This window comes from Boleophthalmus pectinirostris, unplaced genomic scaffold (assembly GCF_026225935.1).
Source record: "Boleophthalmus pectinirostris isolate CB_2022bp ecotype Guang Dong unplaced genomic scaffold, ASM2622593v1 HiC_scaffold_14, whole genome shotgun sequence".
Taxonomy (NCBI): domain Eukaryota; kingdom Metazoa; phylum Chordata; class Actinopteri; order Gobiiformes; family Gobiidae; genus Boleophthalmus; species Boleophthalmus pectinirostris.
Window position 1 is genome coordinate 29,695,535 of NW_026571047.1, and position 16,933 is coordinate 29,712,467.

The 16,933-nt window shown below is 40.9% G+C and overlaps 1 protein-coding gene across 1 annotated transcript in view; it reads left to right on the forward strand.

The window, feature by feature from the left end:
* LOC110171222 (zinc finger CCHC domain-containing protein 24-like) overlaps positions 1–11,834 on the forward strand; it is a 40,681-nt gene extending 28,847 nt beyond the window's left edge. The window contains exons 3-4 of the mRNA XM_020936917.2: positions 7,410–7,574; positions 8,611–11,834. Of these exons, the coding sequence (XP_020792576.1) occupies positions 7,410–7,574; positions 8,611–8,724 (279 nt within the window). The 3' untranslated portion in view covers positions 8,725–11,834. The remainder of the gene's footprint in view (positions 1–7,409; positions 7,575–8,610) is intronic.
* Positions 11,835–16,933: the final 5,099 nt, after the last annotated feature.

The following is a 16,933-nucleotide window of genomic DNA, read 5'->3' on the forward strand; positions in this document are numbered from 1 at the left end:
TAGTTAGGGACCACCGTACATCGCCAAGAGTATTTTTTGGTATATTTTATTCAATTATTGTGTTACAGAGCTACAGTTTTGTTGTTTGTTCAGAGGAAAAAACCTCATTTATGCGACACATTTGACATTTTCACTGTTTTCATGATTAAAATGTTTGCGTTTAACAAAGACTTTAAGTATCACAGCCACGATTTAGCCTTTATTTTTATAGAACAGTCTTGAATCGATTTGAAATATATCGTATTGAATCAAAAGTGCACTGTATCGAGATATGTATCGTATCATGGCCTGTGTATCGAGGTATTTATCGTATTGGCAACTTCTTAACGATACCCAGCTCTAGTCGTACGATGTAACATTTCAGGCAAATAACTTTTTCAAACACAGAACGGCCCCTCCACACAAAAGTTCTAGCGTAACTTTATATCTGACAGTGTTTTTTGTACAGATTGCGCAGGGATCCAAGGAGATACAGAGCGCCCCATGAGAACGTGAGGGAGTGAATGAGGTGTAGAGTAAATGCAGAGGAGGAGGAGGAGGACGGGGAGAGGGAGAGGGGGTTATTGTTTCCAGATGATTTTAAAAACTGAAATCTGGGCCAAAACGTCTTGAGTCATAAAACTTGGACTTTAAACATACGCTGGGTCTGATCTGAATGTTTTCATATGGGCCGTGTTGTAATGCATGGAATACCAAATTAGAGGGTTAGAGGAGCAGTCATTTATTTGCAGGATTTAAGGGGGAAAACCGAAGAACAAGCAGTCTTGGCTGTTTAAAATGTAAATTGTGTACAATATATAGGCTATTGTGCTATAAAAAAAGAACAATTTATCATAAAACGTGTTACAGACACCATATGTGGCAGCAAATGTGGCAGAAGACCTTCTAGAGGAAATACTTGGAGGGAATTTGTCCGTTTCATCACTAACTAAAGCAACAGAGCGGAGGAAGAATGATATCTTTTCCTGTTGTGTTCACATGGCGCCCCCTGGAGGCTGCGGTGATGCTGCAGGACACAAAGCAGGGACACTTTTGCCCCTAAAAATGTAACCATTTACCATTTACCATTTACGCTGCCATGACACCGGGCATGCTATGTCATTGACTTCAGCAGCATCGGAGAAACATGGGCAGGTTTTGTTGTGTATTTGGTTGTTCTAGACGCTCTGAAAGGGATAAAACAATTCATTTCTTCACTGTTCCTCTGGAAATTACTCATCAGGATCAAACAAGGGAATTATCGAAAAAAAAAGAAAAAAAAAAGGGAATTATGTCTAGAGAACATAAACCTCAAAGAGATTTCCTATGGTACCATCAAGACACACTCACGTCACTTTCATCAAGGTATTTGATATTTAAATAGTTTCATAGTTTATTTAATGAGAGAAGCACATTTACTGAACTAAAATTTAAAAAGAAAACATTTGCAGTGTGAGTGGCAGTAGAAACTGTATCTTCCAGCGCACATATAAACATGTCACTCGTCGTAGGACCCATGTTTTCTTCATTGCCTCACTTATCCACAACTATGTCTTCTAGAATGAATCGCTTTTTGCGATGGATCTCTCTAACGTTCGCGAGGATCTTTTCATGGATGATTCTTTCGAAATTCGGCTCATAGACTCTTCGACTCGTGCGCCATGTTGATCATAGGAGCCCAGTGTGGGGGTTTTCCTGGATAAATTCATGAAATTTTTGTTCAGTAAATGTGCTTCTTTCATTAAATAAGCTATGAAACTATTTAAGTAGCAAATACCTTGATGAAACTTCGGGTGTCTTGATGGTACCATAGGAAATCTTTTTGCGGTTTATTTTTACTAGCTATAATCCGCATCTTTTTTTCGATAATTCCCTTGTTTGAGATCCTGATGAGTAATTTCCAGAGGAATAGTGAAGAAACGATTTGTTTTATCCCTTTCAGAGCGTCTAGAACAACCAAATACACAACAAAACCTGCCCATGTTTCTCCGATGCTGCTGAAGTCAACGGCATAGTGTTGCCCGGTGTCAATGTTGGCGTAAGTACCGTTGCTATAGGGGTCATGTGACGGTGCAAAGCCTCTATTGACCAGTCAGACTAGGATTCAGCAGCATCGCATTGAAATTTTGGTAGAAATGGAAAAAAAAATCTTCTAGTTTGATCTGCAGCTATCCATCGGAGGTGTCAACAGCTACACAGCTATTTGTTGTGGTGACGTTTACAGCAACGTCAGCTTTGATCGGGCAAGTGAAACTGGCTGATGAATCAGGCTAGCGCTGTGTAACATTTCTGTTTGTACGGAGATGCCATTGTTTTTAGAGAATGGATTTAATGGATTTCTTTGCACTGCTTTGTGCTCACATTCTTCCCCATTCACCTGTAGTCTAATCTTAGTTGCTTAAAAGCTACACTGTGGAACATTGCTGTCTCTATGGAGATGCTATTGCTTTGCCTGGAATGTTCCACAGTATGGCATTATCTATCTTGCATTTATTCAACTATAGATGTTTTTGATTTCGACTGATAAAGAAAAACACCTTGGAAGCACACGCATTTTTACTATAAATGGGCTCGCCTGTCCACAGATCTGACCTGTATCTGGGCTTAGTGGCGTCACGATGTATATATTTAATGCCATATTACGGGACATCCCAGGCAAAGCGATAACAAGCGAGCGGCAGACCCTACAGTGTACTAGAAATGTCTCACAGTGCAGCTTTAAAGAGCACAATAGTTTAAACTGCGCCAAGACCTTTGACCGAGACGTAAAGGCGACATGTCTCTTTCTTTCTTTCTGTCTCTTTCTGTGGGTTAAAGATGTAACTTCTCTGGTAGAGTTTCCGCAACTAACTTCTCTTAAAACTGAAATCTGGGCCAAAAAGTCTTGAGTCATAAAACTTGGACTTTAAACACACGCTGGGTCTGATTTGAATGCTTTCATATGGGCCGTGTTGTAATATCCAGGCTGACGTCGCCTAGTGCCTCCGCTCCATTTCATTTCTCTCCAGTGACTAGATCAGGAATCAGAACACACTAGACGGTTCTCAAAAACCCCAGAAGTGCAAGTTCGGGCACCAGCCAATCAGCAAAGAGCGATATATGCAGTGTTGTCAGCGATTCCCAAGATCGAGGATTTAAAGCTGGAACAAAGAGAATGTTTGGAGAATTTTATCAAGGGAAAAGACGTTATTGTCATTCATCTTAAGGGATTTAGGAAAAGCTTAATATACCAGTTAGTGGAGCATTACATACAGTACATGACTACCAAACAGCAGCGATTGGTTACATGAAAAAAATACCCGCCTACTGCCGAGCGAATGAATTCTAACACTGCGAGGTCAGACGGTTTCTACGAAATAAAACCGGCTGATGAATTACGTTGGCGCCACCTGGTGCCTCCCCTCAATTTAATTTCTCTCCAGCGACTAGGTCAGGAATCAGAATACACTAGACCATTTGCAAGAAGTTGTAGACCGCGCACCAGACAATCACTGAAGAGCTGTGAAGCAATGACGTCAAACTCAAGCGCCTGTCTGGGTCCCTTTTGTGGAACAGCACAACAGTAAACAAAGCGTAATAGTTCAATGAGGTTCATTTGGTCTTCCGATATTCTATGTTATTAGGTTCTTTTTTCAGACAAAGAGTTTGTTTTCATACCTGACAGTTTCGACTGATCACTGTGGTCTTCCTCAGAATCACGTGATGTCGCTGTGACGTGTTCGCTCAGTTGATTTATTCAGGTTTTGGCGCTGTCTTCCTACCGGTGGAGGCAGGAAGGTATCCCAGATGTGTGAGAGTAAAAAAGCTCCCTCGTCCTGGTTTATCGTCTCGTGGGCACGTTTCCGTAATTCGATTGCCTCCAGTCAAGTCCAGTCCTTGTATTTGCAGAGGTCGCTGGTGTTAGACTAGTGCATGTCAATGGCCATAGTTTTCCTGCCGCTAAAAACAGTCTTACCCACTCCACAAAACACCCGAAGCAAAACAATTATTACACCAGACTGTCCATGTAAATGTCTGTGTTGATAGAATAATGTTTGAAATAAAATTAACCTCGCATCACATGAATCGTCGCATGTTGAGGGACTATTTTCTCATATATCAGTCCGCCGCTGCCGAGCTTTCTATCAGGAAGTACAACTCACTGCTGCTGCTCAGACATAAATCCTTCAAATGCAAGATTGGTTTTACTTCTAAAATTATTCTGTCAACAGAGACATTTACATGGACAGTCTGGTGTAATAATAGATTTTCTTTGGGTGTTTTGTGGAGCGGGTAAGACTGTTTTTAGCGACAGGAAAACTATGACCATTGACATGCACTAGTCTAACACCAGTGACCTCTGCAAATACAAGGACTGGATGGAATATTTTAAAAAGTGTCTCCACACGTCTCCAACAAACCTAGCATTAAAATTATAGACTGTTAATTTCTTTGTGAGTGGGTAAACTTACAAAATCATCATGGGATCAAATACTATATTATATTTCCTCCACTCTACAAATTCTACACTTTTTTTATTTTAATTTTGTAATGTAACCCAGCCCTGACCAAGATGGCGTCCTTGCGCAATGAGTCATCTCCATGTGTTTTATATTTGTCTGCTGCTGATTGGTGGGTTCTGGTCCAGTTGGGAGGTTTGGGAGACAGAACCTGAAGCATGTGTTTGGGAGTAGTTCATATGGGGTCCATGTTTTGGCCCCGTCACAAACGAGACCCCCCCCCCCCACGTCTCCTCTGGGACCACTGTGGGAGGGAGGAGGAACTAACGAGAAAAACCTTGGAGATTTCAGCAAGTAAATAAGATGTCAAAGCGTTTCTCTTGTAAAAAATATTACTGTTGTCTTGGATTTCGACACAATGCGATTTATTTTTCTATTGTCTTTAAGAGGAAAATTCTCTGTGATCTGTGATTGCTCAAAGCTGCGTTGTGCAACTCAAATACTTTTCCCCCATGAAGATGTTCTTGCTTTGTCTGGAATGTTTCGCAGTATGGCATTAAACCTTTCTATCTTCATGGAGACCAAACCGGACCAAGTTACAGGTCAGATCCGTGGAGAGGCGACCCCGCTCGCAGTCAGAATGTCCGTTTTTAGATATTTTTGAGCAATAAAACCACCTGTAATTGAATAAATGTAAAGAAGAGCTGTTTAAAGTCACACTGTGGAACATTCGAGACAGAGCAATGACGTATCCATGGAAACAAGCAGCCTGTTTGAGTAGTAGTCTAGACCTAGTTTGGTCTTTGTTGAGTAGTAGTCTAGACTCTAGGCCTAGTTTAGTCCTGGTTTAGTCCTGGTTTAGAACTGGTTGACTTGTAGTCTAGACCTAATTTAGTCCTGATTGAGTAGTAGTCTAGACCTAGTTTAGTCCTGGTTTAGTCCTGATTGAGTAGTAGTCTAGAGCTAGTTTAGTCCTGGTTTAGAACTGGTTGACTTGTAGTCTAGACCTAATTTAGTCCTGGTTGAGTAGTAGTCTAGTCCTGGTTTGGTCCTGATTGAGTAGTAGTCTAGGCCTAGTTTAGGCCTGGTTTAGACCTGGTTTAGCACTGGTTGACTCATAGTCTAGACCTAGTTTAGTCCTGATTTAGTCCTGGTTGAGTAGTAGTCTAGATCTAGTTTAGTCCTGGTTTAGTCCCGATTGACTAGTAGTCTAGACCTAGTTTAGTCCTGATTTAGTCCCGATTGAGTAGTAGTCTAGACCTAGTTTAGTCCTGATTTAGTCCTGATTTAGCACTGGTTGAGTAGTAGTCTAGGCCTAGTTTTGTCCAAGTTTAGTCTTGGTTTAGAACTGGTTGACTCATAATTTAGACCTAGTTTAGTCGTGATTGAGTAGTAGTCTAGACCTAGTTCAGTCCTGGTTGCGTAGGCCTAGCTTAGTCCTGGTTTAGTTCCTTGTTTTTAAACCCTGATTGAGTCCTGAGTTAGTCCTGGTTGAGAGGTTTAGACAAACCCACCTGGATTCTTCCCGTTTTAAGTCCAGCTGTCAATCACTCTGGATCTTTCAGAGACCGACCAATGAGAGACGTGATTAGAGGCTTTTTATAGTCCGAGAATCAGAAAGTGCACCGTTAGCCTGCTAGTTGTCATTATCTTTCCTGCTTTTGGCCTTTGCGAGTTCTGAAAAGTGCTTCTTTAAACTCATCCTTGGAAATAATGAGGAAAGGAAAGTGAGGAATAAGTTTGGACCACTGCAAAAGAACTAATTCTGCTTTCTACATTTTTAAAACTGTAAAAATCTGGTACAGCTGTAAACATTGTTATTATTACTGTTTTTTTGTTTTTTTTTTTGCCTTGTAATTTTAGGTTTTTGACTTCACTCGGATCAGCGGCTCATCACGGCTCCCCTGATATTTAAAGGGGCATATTTAGGGCCAGGCCTCAGCCAAGTGATGACGGACAAAAAACAGACTGTTTTTAAACCTGATAAAGTTTCACCGTGATCCCGCGTCTCTCAGCGCCGGGAAATACAAGTGTGAACGATTAAACTGCCTTATTACCATGGTTACGGACCGGACCAGTACACAGACATACTGGTGATAAGATAAAGACCCTGGTTTAGTCCTGATTTAGCCCTTCTTTAGTCCTGGTTTACTCCTAGTTCAGTTCTGGTTCAGTGCTGGTTCAGTCCTGGTTTACTCCTGGTTTAGTCTTGGTTCAGTCCTAGTTTAGTCCTGGTTTACTCCTGGTTTAGTCCTAATTTAGTCCTGGTTTATTCCTGACCCAGTCCTGGTTTAGTCCTAGTTTAGTCCCAGTTTAGGGCTGTTCAGTCCTAGTTTAGTCCTAATTCAGTAGTGGTTTAGTCCTAGTTCAGTCCTGGTTTAGTCCTGGTTCAGTATTGGTTCAGTCCTGGTTTGGTCCTAGTTTATTCCTGCTTTAGTCCTGGCCCAGTCCTGGTTTAGTCCTAGTTCAGTCCTAGTTCACTCCTGGTTCAGTCCTGGTTTAATCCTGGTTTAGTCCTAGTTAAGTCTTGTTTTATTCCTGGTTTAGTCCTATTTAAGTCTTGTTTTTGTCCTGGTTCGGTCCGAGTTCACTCCTGGTTTAATCCATGTTTAATCCTGGGTTAATCCGAGTTTAGTCCTGATTTAGTCTGGGTTTACTCCTGTTTAAATCCTAGTTCAGTCCTAGTTTAGTGCTAGTTCAGTCCTGGTTTAGTCCCAGTTGAGTCCTGGTTCAGACATAGTTTAGTCCTGGTTTAGTCCTGATTGTGCAGTAGTCTAGACCTAGTTTAGACCTAGTTTAGTCCTGGTTTAGTCCCTTGTTGTTACATCTTGATTGAGTCCTGAGTTAGTCCTGGTTGAGAGGTTTAGACCTGGTTAAGTCTTTTTCGTGCACTTAAATTGCCAGAGGACGTACAATTGTTTTTAATTATATGAGATTTGAATTTCTGCACTTTGAGGAAAAACAAACTCACCTGGATTCTTCCGGTTTTAGGCTCGGCCCAAAGGAGACGGTCTGACTCCGTACCAGGGCAAGAAGAGGTGTTTTGGGGAATACAAGTGTCCCAAGTGTAAACGGAAGTGGATGAGCGGAAACTCCTGGGCCAATATGGGGCAAGAGTGCATCAAGTGCCACATCAACGTCTACCCTCACAAACAGGTACTGACATAGTCCTGGTTTAGTCCTAGTATAGACCTTGTTTAGTCCAGGGTTTAGTTCTGGTTTAGTTCTAGTTGAGGGGTAGTTTAGATCAAGTTCTAGGCCTGGTTTAGTTCTAGTTTAGTCAAATTCATTCCTGATTGAATGGTTTAGACCTATTTTATTTAGTCTTAGTTCAGTCCTGTTTTAGTCTCGGTTTAGTACTGATTTAGTCTAGGTTTAGTCCCAGTTTAGACCTGGTTTAGTCTTGATTTATACCTGGTTTGTCCTGGTTCAGTCTTGATTGAATGTTTAGACCTATTTAGCTCTGACTGAGTAATAGTTTAGACCTAGAGTCCGTGTTTAGTCCTGGTTGATCCATGTTTAGTTCTGGTTGAGTCCTTGTTTAGTCCGTGTTTAGTCCTGGTTGAGTCCCTGTTTAGTCTGTGTTTAGTCCTGGTTGAGTCTATGTTTAGTCCTGGTTGTCCTGCGTCAGGTCCTTGTTATCAGGACTAAATCAGGACTAATCCAGGACTCAACCAGGACTAAAAACAGACTAAACACAGACTAAACACGGACTCAACCAGGACTAAACATGGACTAAACACAGACTAAGCACGGACTCAACCAGGACTAAACATGGACCTAGTTCAGTATATAGTAGTCCGTGTTTAGTCCTGGTTGAGTCCTAGATGAGTCCTGGATTAGTCCTGGTCCAGGATCTGACCTGGACTTTAAATCCTGATTTAATCCTGGTTGAATAATAGTTTAGACCCAGTTCAGTGTTGGTTGAGTGCTGGTGAATTTTAGTTGACAGTTAGCTAAGACCTGGTTCAGTCCTTTTTGGGTTGGATCAAGTCCTGGTTGAGTCCTGGTGAATTCTGGCTGAGTGGGAGTTTAGACCTGTTTCAGTTTCAGTCCTTTATGGTCCAGATCAAGTCCTGGTTTAGTTCCTTGTTGTGAGTCCTGTGGGTTAAATCCAGTTTTGCTTTAAACCTGATTTAATCTTTAATTTAGATAAAAACTATAGATACATAATTACACAATTTTCTTGCAGAGACCCTTGGAGAAACCGGACGGACTGGACGTGTCAGACCAAAGCAAAGAACATCCTCAACATCTGTGTGAAAAGTGCAAGATCCTGGGGCACTACTGCAGACGAGACCAGTGACACATCTGCCCAAAATGTACTTATCTGTCTGTTCTGACCTGGTTCGTTGTTAATATCTCTTTAATTACTCAAATCAATCAAAAAGGTCTTGTTAGTTGTACTTCAAGACACAGGATTAGTTGAGACTTTGCCATGACATCACATTGTGGGTGCTCTACATGTATGTGTATTGGGGAAATGTTCACCAGTTACCATGGAGACACAATGGAAACATTTATTATCGCTGCCAAAAAAGGTTTTAAGATGAAAACTCAGACATTTTCAGGAGCCTGAGATCAATACGAGCGTTCATGGTCTCGTTTAGGACTTTGATTTTCAATAAAAAGGTGAGTGACTTTGAGAAAGTGTTGGCTCACCTGTTGTAGTTCCAACTAAGGCTACGTTCTGACTGCAGGGCTTAATGCTCAATTCAGATTTTTTTGTGAAATCTAATGTTTTTTCGAGGTCGTTCACATTTCCAATTAAATGTGACTTGTATGTGATCTCCAGTGTGAACATTAAGCGGCCCAAAAGTGTCCCGCATGTGCACTGGAGACACGACGACGTCACAAACAGCGAGCGTGCTCTGTGTTTACGAAAGTCGCCTAAACGCTGGGCTTGTCTCCCAAAATACGGCCCTGTTCATCGTAAAATGGACAGGTTACACGTCCACAGCCGCTTTGTTTGTTTGAGTCTTTATCTTCCTTGTATTTGGCTCACAGGCTCTTTATATTGGAGTCAGGACCATCTTAGTCGTGCTCGAATATTTCTTTGGTAATTTCAAAAACCGCCCGGTTCCGATAAGAACCCTCCAATTTGGCCTGAATATAGTGATTCCCCCAAATATTAATAAACTCGTTAACCTCACTTTTCCTTCGTTGACGAGACTCTGACCTTGACGTGTAGGTGGGATGAATGTGACCTGGCCGTTCAGCCTGAAATCACATGTCAAAAAATCGGATATGTATCGGTTTCAGGAGCACATATCCAAGTGTCCTGGGTCGCATTTGAAAAAATCGGATCTGTTTCGTTCAAACTGTCATTAAAAGATCAGATACAGGAGCATAGGGGCGAAAAAATCTGATTTGGGTCACTTCAGGCTGCAGTCTGAACGTAGCCTAAGTCGTCTTTGTGTTAAAATAAAGCTCACATTAAAGTCGAACAGAGCCTCAGACAGAGCAGTGCCTTCAGTTAGCGTCACACCCCCAGGCAATGTTGATGCCATCAGCTGCAAAGTAAAAATATTGTAAATTTGCAATACTCGACCAAAAATAACATGGTTTGACATCTGAGTAGAGCTGAATGATTTTGGAAAATATCTTAACTGTGTTTTTGCAATAAAATTTCAGATTTATGTTTTAATATTTGGCTTCAAAGTTCGAGAAGAATTGAGAAAAAGTCTAAATGTTTGTACAGAAATAAACTACAGTGTTAACAGTTTACAATATTTCAAGAACTGGTTGTGTATTATATGATATTTGAAAGGCGTTTATTGTGTTTGTTATAAAAAATGCAACTGTAAAATGAAAAAAAAAAAAAAAAAAAAAGTCAAAGATTATAGAAACAAGTTTACATTTTTCAAATTTGTTCACCTATATCTCCTTATTATGTTATTGGTGGTGTTAAAGGTGCACTGCGTAACTTTTCCGATGGAGGGTCTGCCAAACTGTTGCTACAGAATTATTATTGCTTTGCCTGGAATGTTCCGTGGTGTGACTTTAAACTCTTCCATCTAATATTTATCCATTACAGGTGTTTCTATTGCTCAAAAACACAATACCGTATTTTTTTTAACTATAAGTCGCACTTTTTTTCATGGTTTGGGTGTTTCCTGAGACTTATACTCCGGTGCGATTTACATATTAAAAATTTTCACGCTGAAGTCTCCAGAGGTTCTAGTCTTGTGTGTGAGTATCTGCTGCTCCTGTTCCTCCTGTACCACTGTCACTTGGCTCTACTGCGCATGTCTCCTGCAGAAAGAGCATCTGTCCTGTCTGTATCATGTCAGTCGATCGCACCGTTACTTCTGCACCACTGAACAATTTAACATTTAAACAAACTTATAAAGACACTGAGAAAACTGAACACAAATGCCCCCAAAAAGAAACTCGGATTTCGCAGATTACAAACTGCAAGTAGAGAAATCTGCAGCTGAAAATGGTAATCAAGCAGCTAAAAGAAAGTTTGGAGAGAGAAACTTGTGACACCATGAAACTTTCCTGAAGTCACTGGATGGATGGACAAAGTCTGGACTTCAGTGACACCGAAATCATCCTGTCGGGATTCAGAAAGACCCGAATAATTCTAACTGAAACTGATGCTGAGTCTGACGACAGCGACACAGAAGAGGAAGCGACGTCTGTTTACCTCCGGAGGTCGAGGAGTTGCTCAGAAGTGACACCGAGGATGAAGAATTGAATGGATTTAGTGATTTGGAGTGAGATGGAGAGTTTGTTAAACTTGTTCTGTTCTGTTGTTTATGTTATAGTTTATCTGAAGAACTGTTCATATGTGACGTTAACAGTCTGTTGTTCTCTCTTCTATTGTTTTTACTAGAACTTGACTTTAAGATGAAATGTCGGTTCCTGGTCTCTGATTTTATAAAAGAAATTTCCCCGTAAAAGTGCAACTTACATATGTTTTTTTCTTTTTCATTACACATTTTTTAGCTGGTGCGACTTATAGTCCAAAAAATACAGTATTTCCTTCTGTGAATGGGGCGACTCTCCACAGATCTGAACTGTAATGTAGCGCAGTGCTGTGATCTGCTTGTCTTTCTTGTGACAGGTTTAATCTACACTGTGGAACATTCTGTTTCCATGGTGACATCAAGGCGGCAGACCCTCCACTAGAAAATGTTACGCGACGCGGTGCAACTTTAAGACTAAAAATGCAATTGTGTATTTTTATTTTTAACTTTTTCAACTCTGAACGCAACTGTGAAGGACTTTTAAAATAAAGTTTTGTATTAAGCGTTTTGGTTAATCTGTATATTACTGAAATAACGTACTTTTATGTGTAAAATATGCAAGTTTTGGATGTATCCTCTATGCAGTATTAGCCTAATAGTTTTTAATGGTACATAATGTTGAATATAATGGAATAAAAGACATTGTTTGTGATTTGAAGAACTGTGCAATTGTAATAAGTCATATCTTTGTACACTTATGCTTATTTTGTAATTCACCGGTGTTTTAAAAGTGCCTCACAGTGACTCAGTAGTGACAGTAGAGTCGAGTGTTTGCCCACCGATCTGAAGGTTGGTGGTTCGAATCCCGCTCTCGACATAACAAAAGTCATAATAGGTCGAGTGTTCAGATCCAGATCCACTGACCCACAGGTTGGCGGTGCGATTCCAGCCCCCAAAGACGAAGGCTGTTGTCGTGTCCTTGGGCAAGAGCGTAGACTGTGTGTATGTAAACAGCTCCAACGCACTCGCCGACATGCTCCAGATAGTATGTTTGCATGCAGGCGCTTCCAGCTCCTACTAGGGCTGGGCGTCATTCAGAATTTGTCGATACGATACCTAAGCCACGATACGATACATATCTCGATAATACATGTATCGTTCGTTCATTCATTCTTCAATAGAAAACAAAAAATAAGAAAACAAAAAGAAAACTATAGACAACCAAACTGAAAAAAAAACTGATAACAACCATTTCCCGGTTTCTGTCAGTTGACCAGGACTAAACCAGGCCCAGGACTAGACCGGAACCAGATCAGGACTGAGCCCAGGACCAGACCATGATTGAGACCGGAACCAGACCAGGACTGAGACCAGGACCAGACCATGATTGAGACCGGAACCAGACCAGGACTGAGACCAGGACCTGACCGGGACTAATACTGGGACTAATACTGGGACTGAGACCGGGACTGAGACTGGGACCAGACCAGGACTGAGACCAGGATTGAGACTGGGACCAGACCAGGACTGAGACCAGGTTTGAGACTGGGACCAGACCAGGACTGAGACCAGGTTTGAGACTGGGACCAGACCAGGAATGAGACCAGGTTTGAGACTGGGACCAGACCAGGACTGAGACCAGGTTTGAGACTGGGACCAGACCAGGACTGAGACCAGGATTGAGACCGGGACTGAGACCGGGACCAGACCAGGACTGAGACCAGGTTTGAGACTGGGACTGAGACCGGGACCAGACCAGGACTGAGACCAGGTTTGAGACTGGGACTGAGACCGGGACCAGACCAGGACTGAGACCAGGTTTGAGACTGGGACCAGACCAGGACTGAGACCAGGTTTGAGACTGGGACCAGACCAGGAATGAGACCAGGTTTGAGACTGGGACCAGACCAGGACTGAGACCAGGTTTGAGACTGGGACCAGACCAGGACTGAGACCAGGATTGAGACCGGGACTGAGACCGGGACCAGACCAGGACTGAGACCAGGATTGAGACCGGGACTGAGACCGGGACCAGACCAGGACTGAGACCAGGTTTGAGACTGGGACCAGACCAGGACTGAAAATGGTTTGGTCCTGGTTTAGTGCTGGTTTAGTCTTGGTTCGGTCCATATGCGGCACAAAAGTCCGGCATCGCAGTTTAAGTCACGTAAACGGGAAACGGCCGTTATCCATTTTTTCCATTATTCATTTAAACACAAAATCGAAAACTGAAAAAACTAACCGTTGTCTGTTTTTTCATTTTGGTTTTGGAGACAAATAATGAAGAAAATCGCTGTTTTTTTCGTTTTCTTTTTTTTATTTTATTGAAAAACGAATGAACACGGATTCTCGATACATAAACCATGATACGATACATATCTCGAAAAATTCGGGTGTTCTAAAACTTTTGAGCAGTATTGTATTTCAAATCGATTCGATGCAGTTCAGTAAAAAATAAAGATTAAATCAGGGCTGTGATACTAAAAGTCTTTGTTAAACCACTTCTTGTGCAAAGTTCATATGGAAAAAGCCAATTTTAATCATCAAAACAGTAAAAATGTCAAATGTGTCACATAAACGAGTTTCCTTTGCACACTCCTAGCTCCTACTGACTCTAGCTTCCATTGATTTACTTTGGAATATTGTCAATCCTCTCTCTGTAACTTTTGCTGTGAGACTCGTCATTTTGGTCTTAAAATGTTGGTATTAACCCGTCTACGTGATCCTGTTTTTTTGTAGTTAATGTTGTTTTTTTTGTTTTTTTTTGCTATTTTGTCTAACCTTGTAACTGCGAGCCTCGATGAGCTTCATTTGACTGGAGCCGCACTTCCTTGGTCCACTTCTTTAGACAGTCTATGGTCAAAACAGTTAACCCACCTCGCCCCCAGTGTCTGTGTATGCAGGTGTGTGTGTGTTTGTGTGTGTGAATGTGTAAGTGGGTCCTTGTTGTAAAACTGAGTGCCTTGAAATGAAAAGCGCTATGTAAAAATATGACCATTTACCATGAAATGTTACTTTAAAATGTATTAAAACTAGGCCTGTAGTCTAATGGATTTCAAAACTTTTGCAATGTGCCAACCAATAAAATGTTTAAAACCATGATGTGTTTAAGGTGTGTTTTTAAATATATTAGCTAAATATATCAAGTTATTTTAGGTGATCTTTTATCCGTCCACTTTGACAAGTGAAAGGAGAAAAACAGTGTTATACCGTGATGATCAAGTCATGTTATAATGTTGTTACGTTACCAAAAACAGACCTGGAGTTCACACGTGTTTGAATAATCCTTTATAATAAGTCTGTCTACATCTTCCAAGGTTAAAAATGTTCTGTTCCACTTTGTGATGTTATGAAGCTGTAGTTTTCTGCTGCCTTTTACCTTTTGTTCAGTAGAGATGGCAAATTATCCAAATGATTCTAGTGAAGGTGCACAGGTCTTCATGTATCACCACATGACATCACAAGGTGGAACAGAGTGCTTTCCGTTTGAGAGATGAACTCAGGCTAAATATGCAGAGATTGTGTGTTAAATGTTATTTGTTATTTGAACTCGCAGATAATTTTGTTTTGCAGATTTGAGCGGCTGGTCCTACATTTCACATTTCATTCATCCACATTATGCACAATAAACACGTATAAAAGCACAATTACAAAATAAAGTGTTGCAGAATGGCTTTGTTCCATAAATAATTAATTTAATTTATCCCTCACACTTGGCTTCGTCAGGCTGGCGCCACCTAGTGCCTCGGCTCAATTTAATTTCTTTCCAGTGATTAGGTCAGGAATCAGAATACACTAGAGGGTTCGCAAGAACCCTGGAAGTGTGAGTTCAGGCACCAGCCAATCAGTGAAGAGCCACACATTCTGTGTTCCGATTCCTGAGATCGAGGATTTAAAGCCGGAACAAAGAGAATGTTTGGTGAATTTTATCAAGGGGAAAGACGTTAAACATTTGGGAAAAGCTTTATATACCAGTTAGCCTCGTTAGTGGCACATTACATACATCATGACCAAATAGCAACGATTGGTTAAACAAAAAAAGTACTCACCTACCGTCGACTGAACGAATGCTAATACTGCAAGGTCAGACGGTTTCCACGAAGTGAAACTGGCTGACGAATCAGGCTACGCTCGATAAATAGATTTCAATTTATTCATAAGTATAACAGCAGCTGGAACGAAGCTCCTTTTAAAACGATTTGTTCTAGATCTTGGGACTAAAAGCCTCTGACCAGAAGGAAGCAGCTGAAACTCTGAGTTTAGTGGAAGCTGCACGTCTTTTAAAATCCTCTGGGACATTCTCTGTAAGTGTCTTGAGTAGAGTCCAGGCTGATCTGAGGAGGAACAATCACCTCACTCGCACATTTAACCGACTGTTTCAGGGAGTTCTTGTTTTTAGCAGAGAAGCTCCCAAACCATGAGACCAGTGAAAAAATTAAAACTGATTACATAAAAGTTTGATAGAACAGTGTCGTCATGGTTCTAATCTAGAGGGTAAAAGGACAACTTCCTCAAACAAAATGTCTGAATATGAGTAATATGGGCCCTTTAATCATAAACTAACAAAGCAAAGATGCATGGGAAAACTGGTCTATTTAAAACCACTTTGCATTTTTCACACTTAAATCTTAAAATCTTGAAAAATAAAAATGTCAGTATTCGCTCATGTGTGCATTGTGCCACTGTGGAAATGGCTGAACAACAATTTGCCATACACATCCACGCAGAACACCCCCATATGTGCTGAAACTGCGAAGCATCAGTGGAAGACTTGGTAGAATTAAACCCAGCTTCTCCCTCTGCAACAGGCACCTCTCCCCAAAAACATCTTGTGTGATTTTAGCGCTCGTGTTGACATGTTGTTTTGACAATGGCGCCCCCCTTTGACAAGTTCTAAAACTGATTGAATCCAGCTGCTCAGTGTCACAGCTCAGTCAAGTCAAATCTGTCAATGGTTTTAATAGAATTTCAACTCCAGACTGAACCCTCTGTTTGTAAAAAAAAAAACATCTGGGATAATTTATTTATGGTAAACCTGAAATAATCGCATATGGATATCGAGTTCAAAGTCCTTTCAAGAATAAAACCAAAATGTAATGTAATATGTATTAGAAAAACTTCCACCTGCTTTAATCCTATAAATCTTTGTACCACTTCCAAAACTTTTATATTTGAAAAGTTTACACCTTTGTTAAATTAAAGGTATACAGCAGGGGTGTCAAACTCATTTTGGTCCAGGGGCTGTATCCAACCAACTTTGATCCCAAAGGGGCCGGATCAGAAAACTCATGTCATATAAACCCCAAAAATAACAATAAGTTCAAATATTTGTGCAGAGAAACACAAATCTATTACAGAAATCTTTTTTTAATTGATGAACTCTTTCTTTTACAAAATATTATAATATCATGAACAACCTGAAACTTTAAGAAAAATGCAATTTCAACACAATGTTTTAACATTAACTTGTGTGCAAACAGGAATAAGTCAATTTTTCTTGTAAAATCCTGCACTCGGCTCCACTTTTCTCATGTTGGACATTTTTCTGATGAGGGTGTCACGGTCGACAGTCAAAACGATCGTCCTTTAAGAGCGTTTGGAAAGAGACAAGTCTTCATTTGTGCTGCTCTGGTGGGAGGGGCCACGTACAGAGACGCTGGAGACGCTGCTGTGATAAACACCACAGAAAATTACCAAGATTTTAATAGAAAATATAATTAAAATATTTTAGTAGAAAATCTGCCGAGGGCCAGATTAAAGGTCTTGGAGGGCCGGATCTGGCCCCCGGGCCTTATGTTTGACACCTGTGGTATACAGGGT